We start from the raw sequence: 16,164 nt of genomic DNA on the forward strand, positions 1-16,164 counted from the left end.
CCTAGACCCCTAGGAGGGACACCCAGAAGGACTACTGCATCCTAACTATCCTGTGAACACACAACACGGAAAAAGTGACACAGGGACAGGAAATAATTAAGTGAATGTGTGCAGGTACACTGCCCGGGCATCCGGCCAGATCTTTAAAAAATTCTCTGATCCTAGCCAGAAGGCCAGGAATCAAGAGGTGAGTGCCAACAGGTGAAGAGTTCATGATGCCCGTGCTTCCACTCAGTGAGCCAATACTCCCAGTGAGTTTCGGCACCTCAGGGTCACCATTCCCCGAGGCACTAAAGTACCTCGGCTCTAGACCCTCTCAGCCTCATGGCGAGACCCAGAGGAAACAGGTCACAGCAGGGCAGCCATCAACCTAATTCCTCGGAACCAGCCCCGAAACGCCCTGGTACACCTGCCCCCTCCATGCAGCATCCATCCTATATCAATGGCGAAGACCAAACCACTGATAAGAACAGATACTACACTTGATCTAAGCCAAAAGGGTGAGAACCGATGCCCTTACCTTACTTTATACCCTAAAACATGTTGATAAATGTTTTATATATGAATATGGTGAGCCTACTTCTTAAATGGTGGACAATACGTGGCACTAGGTATGTGGACAAACGTGTTTCTAATGTGGGTGCACGCAAGTTTTTCAATAAAAAAAAAAATCAGCAAACCACATAATCTATGGGCCATGGTACACAGTAGTATATGCAACGTGTGTAGTATTTGATGGCTCACAATTCACTGGAGTCAAATATGGCTTAAGATGAGTAAATCTGGGCCAATGAGTTGGTGATTTCTATTTTACTGCTATAATCAAAAGACCCTTTAGACTGTGTCAGTCTAAGATGTCTGTCAGAGGTCTTTGAAGTAAGTGAATCACATTGAATTCTCTTGAAAGTTTCAGTCACGTCCTGGAGGGATTTCCGCACTGATGTTTATACATTGCAGGGGAATTCCTCGCCTCCCCCCACCTCCTATGCGGCTGTTTGGACGCAGGGTATTTTCTCTTCTCAGATGTTGACAGTGTCCTATTTATCAATCCTCCCTCCTACGGGCAGTGAATGCCAATGCTTCATTGCACTATTACCTGCCTAAAACATAACCCAGAATGCAATGCAAGACTGCAAACTGACTGATAATGTATAAACAAAAAAAAAATGCTTTTTTGGACTGATTTTAATTATTAAATCTATTCTTCACACATTTTTGCACACAGTTATTGAAAATCTTGTCTGCTATATTGCTGCATCATATATGTTAAGTATTATTCTCCATTAGAGGTGTTTTGCATAACCATGTAAAACACACCACCAGAGGTGAAGAGATTAATACGTTATGCTGACGCACAATGTCCTGGATATAAGGCTCTGCACAGCAACCCACAAACACATCAATGCATAGGGAATTACAGGGATGCCAATTACCGGGAAAAGACAAAAACAAAAGGAGTGCTTCAGTAAAATCCATTCTGCATTTGACAAAAGTCTCCCTTACTTAAGAGCCTGCTATCTCTAAAGCAGGTAAGGGCTTGAGGTCACCTGTCTGGGACTATGGGGGAATCGGGAGAACTAATGGGAAACAGGGAAGAAAAACAGAATCGTGTCTTCTCTTACCTAAAAAGGTGTTTGAAATATATTCCGAAACCTGGTTGCCTGACCGGCTCATCTCTGATAGATGGGTGAGCTCTCGATTGAGCATTCTCTTGAACTGTAAAATAAATAGGGAGAGCAGTGAATACACAGAAAGCAATATTTTTGTAAGATGCATCATTTTAAGACACAGCAAATTGTCCCAAAGTTATAAAAATGGTGCAAGAGATTACACATTTGCTGTATCTTGCTAGCAAATAGTAGACACTCTTCCTCAGGCCAAGCACAGCTCTATACCCATATTTAGTACCAAAGATTTTTTCCATCACTTTGAAATTTGGTGCATTTTATGATTCCGCTAAGCCACACATTTCACTTAGTAAATCCTTCCATATATTACACATCAATTTCCAAGTATGGTACATTCACTATTATCAACCACCAGTCCAACTATCAATTGTTGTTTATACTGTAAATAGTGATATTTTAGATGTATTAATGCTGCGCTTATCAAAATCTCAATATGTTGTTTTCTGCATTCTTAGGAACTATAAGATCATGCATGGAAAACCTTTGCTCATAGAGTAAAAAAGTATACCAAATAATTTTATTTACAGCAGAAGCCAGTTAACCAATGTGATATGTACCTTGTGGTTTCTCCATTTTATGGGTTGTTTTCCAGCATTGTCTATGGAAATGGTGACCAGTACTGTCAACTTAGCTCCTGTCCATGGCTATAGAACTTGTGCATTTCTGTCCTCAAACACAACTATCACCCGCATTGCTGAAAGTGCCCATTTTTGACATGTCCAGACATGGCGGATGACTAGGCTACATGTTGGGAGATGTATAGGCTACATGTCCGGAAATGTCTAGACTACATGTTGGGAGATGTATAGGCTGTATGTTGGGAGATGTATAGGCTGCATGTTGGGAGATGTATAGGCTGCATGTTGGGAGATGTATAGGCTGCATGTTGGGAGATGTATAGGCTGCATGTTGGGAGATGTATAGGCTGCATGTTGGGAGATGTATAGGCTGCATGTTGGGAGATGTATAGGCTACATGTTGGGAGATGTATAGGCTACATGTTGGGAGATGTATAGGCTACATGTTGGGAGATGTCTAGGCTACATGTTGGGAGATGTCTAGGCTACATGTTGGGAGATGTCTAGGCTACATGTTGGGAGATGTCTAGGCTACATGTTGGGAGATGTCTAGGCTACATGTTGGGAGATGTCTAGGCTACATGTTGGGAGATGTCTAGGCTACATGTTGGGAGATGTCTAGGCTACATGTTGGGAGATGTCTAGGCTACATGTTGGGAGATGTCTAGGCTACATGTTGGGAGATGTCTAGGCTACATGTTGGGAGATGTCTAGGCTACATGTTGGGAGATGTCTAGGCTACATGTTGGGAGATGTCTAGGCTACATGTTGGGAGATGTCTAGGCTACATGTTGGGAGATGTCTAGGCTACATGTTGGGAGATGCCCACCACTCAGTGCTAAGGTAATATTGATATTGGGCAGCTCAGTGGTCAGCCCTGTTGCCTTGCAGTCCCTGGGTTCTGTGTTAAAATCCCACCATGGACAACATCTGCAGCGAGTTTGTATGTTCTCCCGTGTTTGCATGGGTTTCTCTTTGTCCTCCCACACACCAAAACATACTGATAGGTAAATTTGGAATTTAGATTGTCAGTTATAATGGGGACAGGGAACAATTTGAGTGATAACAAGCTCCGTACACCGCTGTGAAATAGGTTGTGCTACATTAATAAAGAAATTATTATTCTATAGCATAGACATGTGTGTGTAGGAGAAATAATATTAGTAGCCACATTAGGCAGAAGACTTATCCTTATTCTGCATTCTGGGTTGTGAACTATAGTAACGCAGCTCTGTAAAATGTAATGGCTGAAGGTAGACCACATTTTAGGCAATAGCGGGGACAATCTAAATATCATTGTCAAATTACAAATGGTGGATGTGCAGCTGTGTTTCTCTTTTTGTGTTGCACATTTGTAGTCTCTCCCTTCTTCCACAGCCAGCACTCCACTCCACCCATTTGGCCCAGGCGTTTTTAATTAGCAGGAAACTGTATAAGGGTTTCCTCCTACCATTCTCCCAGCCCTCTGGCAATGAGCACATGGTAGGTTTCATACTAGTGTGGTTTTCTGTGGCGGCCATTGTTTCTGTGATGCTTTGTCTGTGGGGTGGAGTGGCCCAGAGTCAGGGTCTTGGTTGGGCAGTAGTGGGGCTGCCTGGCCACTAGGTCACTCCCCCCGTTGGGCATGGGGTCTCGGAGGCAGTGGTCGCTATGCCAGTGTCAGGTTAGGGACCCACTCTAACGAGGTAGCCTTGACGTGGCGAGTGGGCTTGTACTTTTTGATCAAAATGTATACTAACAACCTGTTTGTTTTTGAAATTATGCTGAGAAGCAAGTAGATCAAATTACAAATGGTGGATGTGCGGCTGTGTTTCACTTTTTGTGTTGCATAATTATCATTAGGAACTTAGACATCAAATCTAGGATAATGGAAAAAACTGATAAGGCAAAGTTGACTGTCATTATGTCATCTTTGGTTTATTGAAATTACTATACTGTATGCAAGAACTCTGCAAACAAATACATGGCTGTAAGCGCAGTAAGCACAGAAGTGGCACTCTGTGGGTATATTTACTGCATTTTTTTGGTATATTATTGCAAAACTACAACTCAAAGGCTGTCCGGGCATGTTGAGAGTTGTAGTTTTGCAACAGTTGGAGGCACCCTGGTTGGAAATTATTGTGTAGAGCAACACAATGATCACACCAGTGATCTAACAAAGCATATCATCACATCCATTGACTTATATAGATATAGTGGATTATGAATATATATATATATATATATATATATATATATATATATATATATGCTGTAGGGCTGTACTACATGCATGGTTGATGATACAAGGTTATTGTAGAACAGCACTGTGTTGAGTACACAATATGCTACATATTTTATTTAATCTGTATATACAGTGCAGTTAATTTGTGGGCACATATTGTGAAGGGCATGGCACGCCTTTATGTAGTACCGGGGAAGTGGGTACATCAGTAGATAAAAATAGAACAGGTCTCTTCTTCATCAGTCAGTAGGTACAGTGTGCGCTGAATTCAGAGGGCACATGTTGTGCATGGCATGAGTGCATCCAATGGGTATGCAAAATAGCTCTCCTCAAAAACTGGCTCTCTATTGCTACCTATTGGAGGTAGGTACCCTGTAAGTCAACGTATGACCCATAAAAGGTCATAGACTCATTACTTGGGATAATCAGCCAAACCATAATCTTCTCCAAATGAAAGAGACACCCATGAGTCTTTGGTTTGGCTGATGGTTCAAAGGCTCTTTTATTAGTCAAAAAGGTTTGCTAACTCCCATAGGTGGCACTAGAGAGTCAGCTTTCTTCCTTCTGCTGGAGAGCCAATTTGAATATTTTTTCCCCAGGAAGCACTGCCTTCAAGACTCCCAAGACCAACTGGAGGTCTCCATAAGGAGTAAGGGTAGTCTCTATAGGTACATCTCACAGAGGACTGCACTTCTGTCAACTTGTACAGATACAGCACTACATTCATAGTCACAAGTCAACATTCTTTTTTATTGCACTACATGTTTGTATTCGACAACTTACTGTAAATAGTTATTTTTAATCAAAAATCCATACATCATATAGCATATAAAGCTGCATTGCCACAAATGGGCATATGTACAGATACATGAAACTGCATTAATAAGTACAGTCTATATTGTACAAGGTGTCATGGCTACACTGCATCCTCCATGTCTGCCTACAGTATGCTTAGTATTCAGTGAAGAAAAGGATTATGGCTGCACAGACATCTGATTATGCAATGTACACTGCTGAGTAATCTCCATGAAACCTACCTACATACATATGCATGCAACTAGGTGTTGTTTAAGCTATTTGTTGCCATCTTATGTAGGAGGAATCATACATTGCTTCTGTGCATATTCATGGCTAAGGATTATTTTGCAAGGTCAGCATGGGCTTCACATCATATTGCCCTTGTTCAGACCAGAATATCTTGCATGCCAAGTATTCCCATCCTGCATTACATCCACATTGCATAATATTAGTATCCAATCCCAAACGCACTGGTGCATCAAACAGGTCTATAGCCTGCACCCAGCAAGAGTCTTTTGCTATGGCTGCCCTCACACAAAGAGGATGCCTCTCAGTCAATAGGCACAATGGCACCGTGATTCCCAGCCCACGTATGTTCATAGGTATCCATCCAAACAATGGCCCTCACACAAGCCAACCAGCTTTAATATACAATCATGTTAAGCGTGGAAGAAGTGGTTACAGTGTAACAAGCGGGCACATCCATCTCATGCCATAAGTCATTACTCATCTACTGAACCCAGGCTGAATGGGCAGAATAAGATGAGTGCAGGGTAATGGAGATGTAAAAACGCTGACATGGTCCTCTAGCATGTGCAAACCATCTACAGTGCAGAAGGAGAGTCTATGGGAACCTGCAGAGCTGTATGTTGATATATATACAGTAGGCACACACATCATACAGTATACATGAGCTGGTTAATATTCCGGATCTGTTGATTTTGCCATATTACTGTATGGTATCTGCAACTGACCGATGGCTAATAGCCCTAGGGGCCCTGTAATAATGCAGTATATTCGATTGGTATGGATTTGTCACATGACAGTAAACAAGCAGGTATAATGCATCTCTATCACATAATAAAACCAGTCACTGAAGACCTGACTATGCACTCCGTATACTGGACTATCAGATTGAGATATATGTCACAGACTGTTATTATAATCAGGTTTATCCCCCATCCGCCACTTAGTTTTCTAAGAATAGGTCTGATCAATACATGATAATTGCATAGAAGAAAATTTAGTTTAGATTATAAGGGGGTCATATTGCTTTTTCAATGCTTAGTCAAGGACCCAGGCCGAACGGCCAAAACAATCTTAGCAGAGTGTCGGTGGCTTAGTGACAGTAGACGCAGCGTACACCCTATGTATGTAAACAATCCATGTCCACGCAGACCCTGGTATCACCCGTGACCAGTAGTAGTCATGCTAAGGTCCTGCACCGCAGATATTGGTAAGGATAGCTCTACTGTATATCGATAACTGACTAGAACCTCTACATTGGACCTCGGGGCACCTTCAACCAGCCATTTCTTTTCATAGATCATCAGAAAGGGATCAAGCAGAAATCATTTACCTTGATGTAGCCCCAGGATACAGACAGCAAATAGTTAGCTTCAGGCATTTTGGATGAGATTTGCTGTTTACCAGCAGAAGAGAAAAGCGTGATCTATGTACAAAATGATATCAGTTTAGTCTCACACTTCTGTACGATCACTTTGTCCCGGAGTTGGCTTTAGGTACACAAGCTGCATTGTAACATGAACTCCCATTGATCAGCGTTCAGGGTGTCGGAATACCATTTGTATAAATCCAGAGGGCTGTGATAGTCCAGGACTAGCAAGAATAAGAATAGGGCTACAGAAGAGGAGAAATCCAGGCAGCTGGGAATCTGCATGTTTCCTGCGCGCCAGATCCTAATGAATAATAGATGCCAGGATGCTCTGCTGCTGCTGAGGAGGCGCTCCGTGCCAACAGCACGAAATAGGGACCTTCAAGGAAAGCCATAAACAGTGCTGGAGGATCCGCCCAGAAATCAGCTCGAAAGCCAATCCAGGTCCTTCTAAAGGCAGAGGAGACACTTTATGGATGCTATTTTCTGATTGGCCAAAGATGCTAAATCTCCTTGAGTCAGCAGTTCTTTCTTGCTCCGTGCCTTGTAAATGACATTTAGTCAAGGGATCCCTGTAGCAGCGACTATTCAGACTGGATCCATTAGGACACTTTCTCTCCCATTTCTTTTGTGCTTTCTTAAGCCGTGGAGGAGAGCGGCATGACTCCAGTGATTTGCTGGGCTTACATAGAATACGTACAACTGTGTTTCCCAACCAGGGTGCCTCCAGCTGTTGCAAAACTACAACTCCCAGCAAGCTGGGAGTTGTAGTTTTGCAACAGCTGGAGGCACCCTGGGTGGGAAACACTTATGTATGAGAAGGGACTCTCTGGAGTTCAGATGCTATGGAAACTGCTGAAGTTAACAACAAAAATACTGATGTAGCAGAGCTGAGTTTGTCATTGCAGTTAAAAAAAAAAAAAAAGAAAAAAAAAAAAGGTTGTCACTTTCCTGAACTCACTTGTGTTATCTAATGTTTTATACAGAACTGCAAGTAAAGCTATGAGTACTGAGTAATAATGGTGCATAAAAGAGTATAATGAACTTAAATCATAGATGGAAGGGAGCTCATTTTTTATAAAAATTGCCATTTTACAGCTTTATTGTTCAGCACAAGTTCCACCTTTCTTCAGTTAAAAAAATTAACCCCCCCCCCCCAAAAAAAAAAAAAAAGGAAAATCCTGACAACAAAAATGATTGTGCACCTATTAACTTGGAGGATTATGCTGACTGCACATCGACACCTAGACTTATGATTCACTAGTGTAGAACATTAAAGTAGATGTAATCGTTTGCAAATATAAGCATTTATATGCAAAGTAGCCTTCCTCTAGTGGGAGGGAAGCTGGCTCTCTAGTGCCACCTATTGGAGTTAGCATTCCTGAAAGTCAATGCTTAACTCCTTTAAAAGGAAATCTGTCATGAGTGTCACCTGCACTAACCTGTCAGAACAGATAGTACCGTAGATGACAGTGATGACAACGATACTTACCTTGTCCCGTTCCGTGCTGTGGTTCTCTGGCAATCCTTGGAGCAAGGGTGGAGCTTAGTGATGTCACTGCTGCTGTATGCCAGCAGCAGGGCCCAGCAGAGAACAGCAGCGGTAACATCACTAAGCTCCACCCATGCTCCAAGTCTGGCCCGGAGCTATCTCATATCTATCTCATATCTATCTATCTATGATAGATGTGATATAGATCTATCATTTATTTATTTGTCATCTATCTACAAATCTATATTTCTCCAATAGATAGATAAATAGACAGAAAGATTGATAGATATAAAATAGATAGATATGGTATAGATAGATTGATTGTTTAATATGAGAGGTAGATAGATATAAGATTAGATATATATGATATAGATAGACAGATAGATATAAGATCAGATAGATAGATAGATAGATATAAGATTAGATATATATGATATAGATAGACAGATAGATATAAGATCAGATAGATCGATAGATATAAGATTAGATGGATATATAGATAGAGTCACCTAATCTCATTTAAAATGTTTTGGTTGAACTATTTTTATAGATGGAAAAAAATAAGGAGAAAAAAATCAAATTCAGGAATAAAAAGAGTGAAAAAGCAGAAGTCATTTCAGGGACTTGTTACCAAAGTTAAGACATTTTTCCAGGTGATCAGAGCCAATTTCTAAGCACACAAAAGCAAGGAGCTGAAGAGGTCTGTGTGGCAGGATTGAAATGAGATACTTACATCCAAATAACTCGTCATTACCCCAGGTAAAAGCTCGGCTTGTGAACAGTCAATTTCTGTCTGGACAACTTTTACAAAGGGATTGTTAGGGTTGAAGAAAATGCTATTTTCTGCTCTTTGGGATTTTAGCTTTTTCTCTTTTTTTTCTCTTTTCGGGTGGCCAAATGGCTTCATTGCTCCATCTGATGAAATTATGAAACTACAGAGAAAATCATTCTTGTTCAAAAGAATACAGATTTTGCAGCTGTAGGAACAAATAAAAGTATCCTGCAATTTTAGTCTTTAAATTATCCAGCCCCATAGCCTATAATACTGTTAATTAACTGTAATTAGATACAACGCGAACAAAAAGGATGATGTTTATTTCTTCCCTTTAAATACAAATCTAGTAAACTAAGAAGAAGAAAAAAGAAAAGCAACAGCATTTGAAATACTCTATTCGGTCATCTTCATTGTCTGGTGCATTCTTTTTGATTTTTTCCGTACTATATAGGATGGAGGCAATACAAGATGGAATCAAAGTTGACATGAGCTAGAGATCTAATACACTGCTCAAAAAATTAAAGGAAACACTTAAACAACACAATGTAACTCCAAGTCAATCACACTTCTGTGAAATCACACTGTCCACTCAGGAAGCAACACTGATTGACAATCAATTTCACATACTGTTGTGCAAATGGAACAGACAACAGGTGGAAATTATAGGCAATTAGCAAGACACTTCTAATAAAGGAGTGGTTCTGCAGGTGGTGATCACAGATCACTTCTCAGTTCCTATGCTTTCTGGCTGATGTTTTGGTCATCTTTGAATGCTGACGGTGCTTTCACTCTAGTGGTAACATGAGACGGAGTCTACAACAAGTGGCTCTGGTAGTGCAGCTCATCCAGGATAGCACATCAATGCGAGCTGTGGCAATAAGGTTTTCTGTGTCTGTCAGAGTAGTGTCCAGAGCATGGAGGCGCTACCAGGAGACAGGCCAGTACATCAGGAGACGTGGAGGAGGCCGTAGGAGGGCAACAACCCAGCAGCAGGACCGCTACCTCTGCCTTTGTGCAAGGAGGAGCAGGAGGAGCACTGCCAGAGCCCTACAAAATGACCTCCAACAGGCCATGTGTCCACTCAAACAATCAGAAACAAGCTCCTTGAGGGTGGTATGAGGGCCCAACATCCACAGATGGGGATTGTCCTTACAGTCCAACACTGTGCAGAAAGTTTGGCATTTGCCAGAGAACACCAAGATTGGCAAATTCGCTTCTGGCGCCCTGTGTTCTTCACAGATGAAAGCAGGATCCCACTGAGCACATGTGACAGAGTCTGGAGATGCCGTGGAGAAAGTTCTGCAGCGGTGGGTCAGTAATTGTGTGGGGTGGCATTTCTTTGGTGGCATGTGCTTGCCAGAGGTAGCCTGACTGCTATTAGTTACCGAGATAAGATCCTCAGACCCCTTGTGAGACCATATACTGATGGCCCTGGGTTCCTCCTAATGTGAGACAATGCTAGACCTCATGTGGCTGGTGTGTGTCAGCAGTTCCTTCAAGAGGAAGGCATTGATGCTATGGACTGGCCCGCCCATACCCCAGACCTGAATCCGATTGAGCACATCTGGGACATCATGTCTTGCTTCCTCCACCAACGCCACGTTGCACCACAGACTGTTCAGGAGTTGGCGGATTCTTTAGTCCAGGTCTGGGAGGACATCCCTCAGGAGACCATCCACTACCTCATCAGGAGCATGCCCAGGTGTTGTAGGGAGGTCATACGGGCACGTGGAGGCCATACACACTACTGAGCCTCATTTTGACTTGTTTTAAGGACATTACATCAAAGTTGAATCAGCCTGTAGTGTGGTTTTCCAATTTGATTTTGAGTGTGACTTTATATCCAGACCTCCATGGGTTGATAAATTTGATTTCCATTGATAATTTTTGTGTGATTTTGTCAGCACATTCAACTATGTAAAGACGAAAGTATTTCTTATGATTAGTTCATTCATACAAATCTAGGATTTTTTTGAGCAGTGTACTATAATAGCAAATTCTAAATATTCTGTGGGGCCCCTAGAGAGAGGAAACCCAGCCTTGCTATTGAGTGGCAAGAACTCTGTATGAAACTACATTCTTAGTAAACAATGGATAAATAATGGCCCAAGGATCATAGAAAAAAATGTAAACATATCCTTCTTTGTTGGATTAGAAAACCCTACCCTGGGGTATTCAATGAGTGAACCACCCTCCTAATCTGCACTAGAGAGGCTAGCTGTCCAGGCCCCAGAGACCCTCTCTCATAGATGCTTTGGAGCACGAGAGTGATTCCTTCCATGCATCTAGCAGAACTACACTTGGTCTTAATTTTGAATTTATTTAGGGTCTTTTTCAATGGCCTAAACACCCCATATAGAATGAATAGCCCAGGGGGACAATATACCTCCATGAGGGCTGGGATACAAGCAGTGGACCATCCATCTACATACAAGCAGTGGACCATCCATCTACATACAAGCAGTGAACTATCCATCTACATTCAAGCAGTGAACTATCCATCTACATACAAGCAGTGGACCATCCATCTACATACAAGCAGTGGACCATCCATCTACATACAAGCAGTGGACCATCCATTTACATACAAGCAGTGAACTATCCATCTACATACAAGCAGTGGACCATCCATCTACATACAAGGAGTGAACTATCCATCTACATACAAGCAGTGAACTATCCATCTACATACAAGCAGTGAACTATCCATCTACATACAAGCAGTGAACTATCCATCTACATACAAGCAGTGAACTATCCATCTACATGCAAGCAGTGAACTATCCATCTACATACAAGCAGTGGACCATCCATCTACATACAAGCAGTGGACCATCCATCTACATACAAGCAGTGGACCACCCATCTACATACAAGCAGTGGACCATCCATTTACATACAAGCAGTGAACTATCCATCTACATACAAGCAGTGGACCATCCATCTACATACAAGCAGTGGACCACCCATCTACATACAAGCAGTGGACCATCCATTTACATACAAGCAGTGAACTATCCATCTACATACAAGCAGTGAGCCATCCATCTACATACAAGGAGTGAACTATCCATCTACATACAAGCAGTGGGCCATCCATCTACATACAAGGAGTGAACTATCCATCTACATACAAGCAGTGAACTATCCATCTACATACAAGCAGTGAACTATCCATCTACATGCAAGCAGTGGACCATCCATCTACACACAAGCAGTGGACCATCCATCTACACACAAGCAGTGAGCTATCCATCTACATACAAGCAGTGAACTATCCATCTACATACAAGCAGTGAACTATCCATCTACATACAAGCAGTGAACTATCCATCTACATACAAGCAGTGAACTATCTATCTACATACAAGCAGTAAACTATCCATCTACATACAAGCAGTGAGCTATCCATCTACATACAAGCAGTGAGATATCCATCTACATACAAGCAGTAAACTATCCATCTACATACAAGCAGTGAGCTATCCATCTACATACAAGCAGTGAACTATCCATCTACATACAAGCAGTGGACCATCCATCTACATACAAGCAGTGAACTATCCATCTACATACAAGCAGTGAACTATCCATCTACATACAAGCAGTAAACTATCTATCTACATACAAGCAGTAAACTATCCATCTACATACAAGCAGTAAACTATCTATCTACATACACGCAGTGAACTATCTATCTACATACAAGCAGTAAACTATCTATCTACATACAAGCAGTTGACCATTCATCTACATAAAAGCAATGAACTATTTATCTACATACAAGCAGCGAACTATCTATGTACATACAGGCAGTGGAACATCCATCTACATACAAGCAGTGAACTATCTATCTACATACAATCAGTGAACTATGTACATACAGGCAGTGGACCATCCATCTACATACAGGCAATGGACCATCCATCTACATACAAGCAGTGGACCAACCATTTACATACAAGCAGTGAACCATCCATCTACATACAAGCAGTGAGCTATCCATCTACATACAAGCAGTGAACTATCCATCTGCATACAAGCAGTAAACTATCCATCTACATACAAGCAGTGAACTATCTATCTACATACAAGCAGTGGACCATCCATCTACATACAAGCAGTGGACCATCCATCTACATACAAGCAGTGGACCATCCATTTACATACAAGCAGTGAACTATCCATCTACATACAAGCAGTGGACCATCCATCTACATACAAGGAGTGAACTATCCATCTACATACAAGCAGTGGACCATCCATCTACATACAAGCAGTGAACTATCCATCTACATACAAGCAGTGAACTATCCATCTACATACAAGCAGTAAACTATCTATCTACATACAAGCAGTAAACTAGCCATCTACATACAAGCAGTAAACTATCTATCTACATACACGCAGTGAACTATCTATCTACATACAAGCAGTAAACTATCTATCTACATACAAGCAGTTGACCATTCATCTACATAAAAGCAATGAACTATTTATCTACATACAAGCAGCGAACTATCTATGTACATACAGGCAGTGGAACATCCATCTACATACAAGCAGTGAACTATCTATCTACATACAATCAGTGAACTATGTACATACAGGCAGTGGACCATCCATCTACATACAGGCAATGGACCATCCATCTACATACAAGCAGTGGACCAACCATTTACATACAAGCAGTGAACCATCCATCTACATACAAGCAGTGAGCTATCCATCTACATACAAGCAGTGAACTATCCATCTACATACAAGCAGTGAACTATCCATCTGCATACAAGCAGTAAACTATCCATCTACATACAAGCAGTTGACCATCCATCTACATAAAAGCAGTGAACTATTTATCTACATACAAGCAGCGGACTATCTATGTACATACAGGCAGTGGAACATCCATCTACATACAAGCAGCGAACTATCTATGTACATACAGGCAGTGGACCATCCATCTACATACAGGCAGTGGACCATCCATCTACATACAAGCAGTGGACCAACCATTTACATACAAGGAGTGGACTCTATCCATCCACATACATGCAGTCGACCATCCATCTACATACAAGCAGAAGACCATCCATATACATTTATGCAGGGGATCATCTACTGAATGGATTGATTTAATAAGAGATTTTAGAGATGATCAAGGTAATATTAGGTCCCAAATGGTTCTCAAGGTGCATATGTGAATGCCAGAAGAAAAGAGTGGCAGTCTGGGTCATGCAGTGCCACAATACATGCAGAATCATGTGATGGTTTTTGCATAAGACTATGGACAGGTGGTACCTGAGCAAGTTAAGAAGAAAAGACACTTGTGTTCCTTGTGCTAAAACCCGAACATATTTACCAAAGCAAAGTACAGGAACATGCAACTCAATTGTGGAGTAGTGGTGATAGTAACAAACAGTACATGCGAGATAAAGCCTCATTATTAGTCATTCAGCACAAAGGGAACATTTTATACTGAGAATAGAACATTCTGCAACCACAGAACCAATAATCATTAGAATCTCTTCGCCAATTACAATAAATCCATTTTTATGATTTTTGGGGGAGAGGGGAGTCGCCAGACATATTTTTTAAATAAATTGTGACAAAACGTATGTATCTAGATGTGTTCAACCAGAAAAGACCGAACTGCTATTGTCTCTGTGTGTAGTTCAGAAATCTGCATTATTCCCTTAGTGAACACTGCCCTCTGCTGTCTGAGAAGTAAAACTGAAACCAATCTAAAAAAATGTGAAATGTACCAATTGTTACATTATAAAGTAGCAATATGTATGTAGTATATGTAGTATATAAGATCTGAGTATATTTTTTGAGAAATTGCATTACTTGAAATTGCATGAGGCTCTCTGTCTGGCTTTTGACACAATTTGTAATGCGTAAACATTTTTAAATAGTAGTAAAATATTTCAAAGCAAATATTGCTGGCCTCAGATAGGTTAACCTATGCTTCTCTCAGGAGGATGTCATATGTTGGCCTTAAATAGGGTGTCCTAAGCTGCCTTAAAAAGAACATACTATTCTGTTCTTAGATAGGGTGACTTATGCTGCCCTAAAATAGGGTATCCTATGCTGCCTTAAAAAAGGGCATCCTTGTCTGCCCTCAGATAGGGTGTCCTATGCTGCCATTGGGAGGGTGTCCTATGCTGCCTCCGGGGGTGTCCTAAAGGGTAATATAGGAGGTCTGACAGTGCCACTTTAAAAAGACATCTATTGCTGCTTTGTAGAAGAGTAGCAAGACTGTTTAAGAAAAGAAAAAGAACATAATAATACACATGGATATATGTCCACCTTTACCTCTCTGTGAATATAATTTTCATAATAGAAATTCAATACAATTCCACAATGCTACATGCTAGTAAAACCCTCAACAGGGTAAAATCTGCAACACACCCCCTGGTGGTCAAAAAGACACAAAAAAAATATATCATTGCAATATAATTGTCCTTTTTTTATTTTATTTTATTTTCTTGACTATTCCACTTGTCATGTACCGTATATACTCGAGTATAAGCCAACCTGAATATAAGCCGAGGCCCCTAATTTGACCCCAAAAACCCAGGAAAAGTTATTGACTCGACTGTAAGCCTAGGGTGGGAAATACATCAACCCCCCATGTAATCATCCAGACCCCCGTCATCATTACACCCCCTGCATCATCACCGTCTGTCAATCCCTTCATTAGTGGTCTTCAACCTGCGGACCTCGAGATGTTGCAAAACTACAACTCCCAGCATGCCCGGACAGCCATCGGTTGAAGACCACTACGGCCTTCTTCATCATCCCCCTCCCCTTCATCATCATCATCCCCCCCCCCCCCTTCATCATCACCGCCTGTCAATCCCTTCATCAGTGGTCTTCAACCGGCAGGCCTCCAGATGTTGCAAAACTACAACTCCCAGCATGCCCAGACAGCCATTGGCTGTCTGGGCATGCTGGGATTTGTAGTTGTGAAACCTCTGGAGGTCCGCAG

The 16,164-nt window shown here is 41.5% G+C and overlaps 1 protein-coding gene and 1 pseudogene across 14 annotated transcripts in view; both read right to left on the minus strand.

The window, feature by feature from the left end:
• PDE4D (phosphodiesterase 4D) overlaps positions 1-16,164 on the minus strand; it is an 846,931-nt gene that overhangs the window by 19,660 nt on the left and 811,107 nt on the right. For 13 of the 14 annotated variants that reach the window (XM_056540893.1, XM_056540998.1, XM_056540903.1 and 10 more), the window contains one exon: positions 1,623-1,716. In XM_056540893.1, the coding sequence (XP_056396868.1) occupies positions 1,623-1,716 (94 nt within the window). Of the gene's footprint in view, positions 1-1,622; positions 1,717-6,867; positions 7,255-16,164 lie in introns of those variants that run through there. The other variant, XM_056541001.1, reaches the window with a different exon arrangement.
• On the minus strand, positions 405-512 carry LOC130345159 (U2 spliceosomal RNA; annotated as a pseudogene).

This window comes from Hyla sarda, chromosome 1, assembly GCF_029499605.1.
Source record: "Hyla sarda isolate aHylSar1 chromosome 1, aHylSar1.hap1, whole genome shotgun sequence".
NCBI classification, from domain to species: domain Eukaryota; kingdom Metazoa; phylum Chordata; class Amphibia; order Anura; family Hylidae; genus Hyla; species Hyla sarda.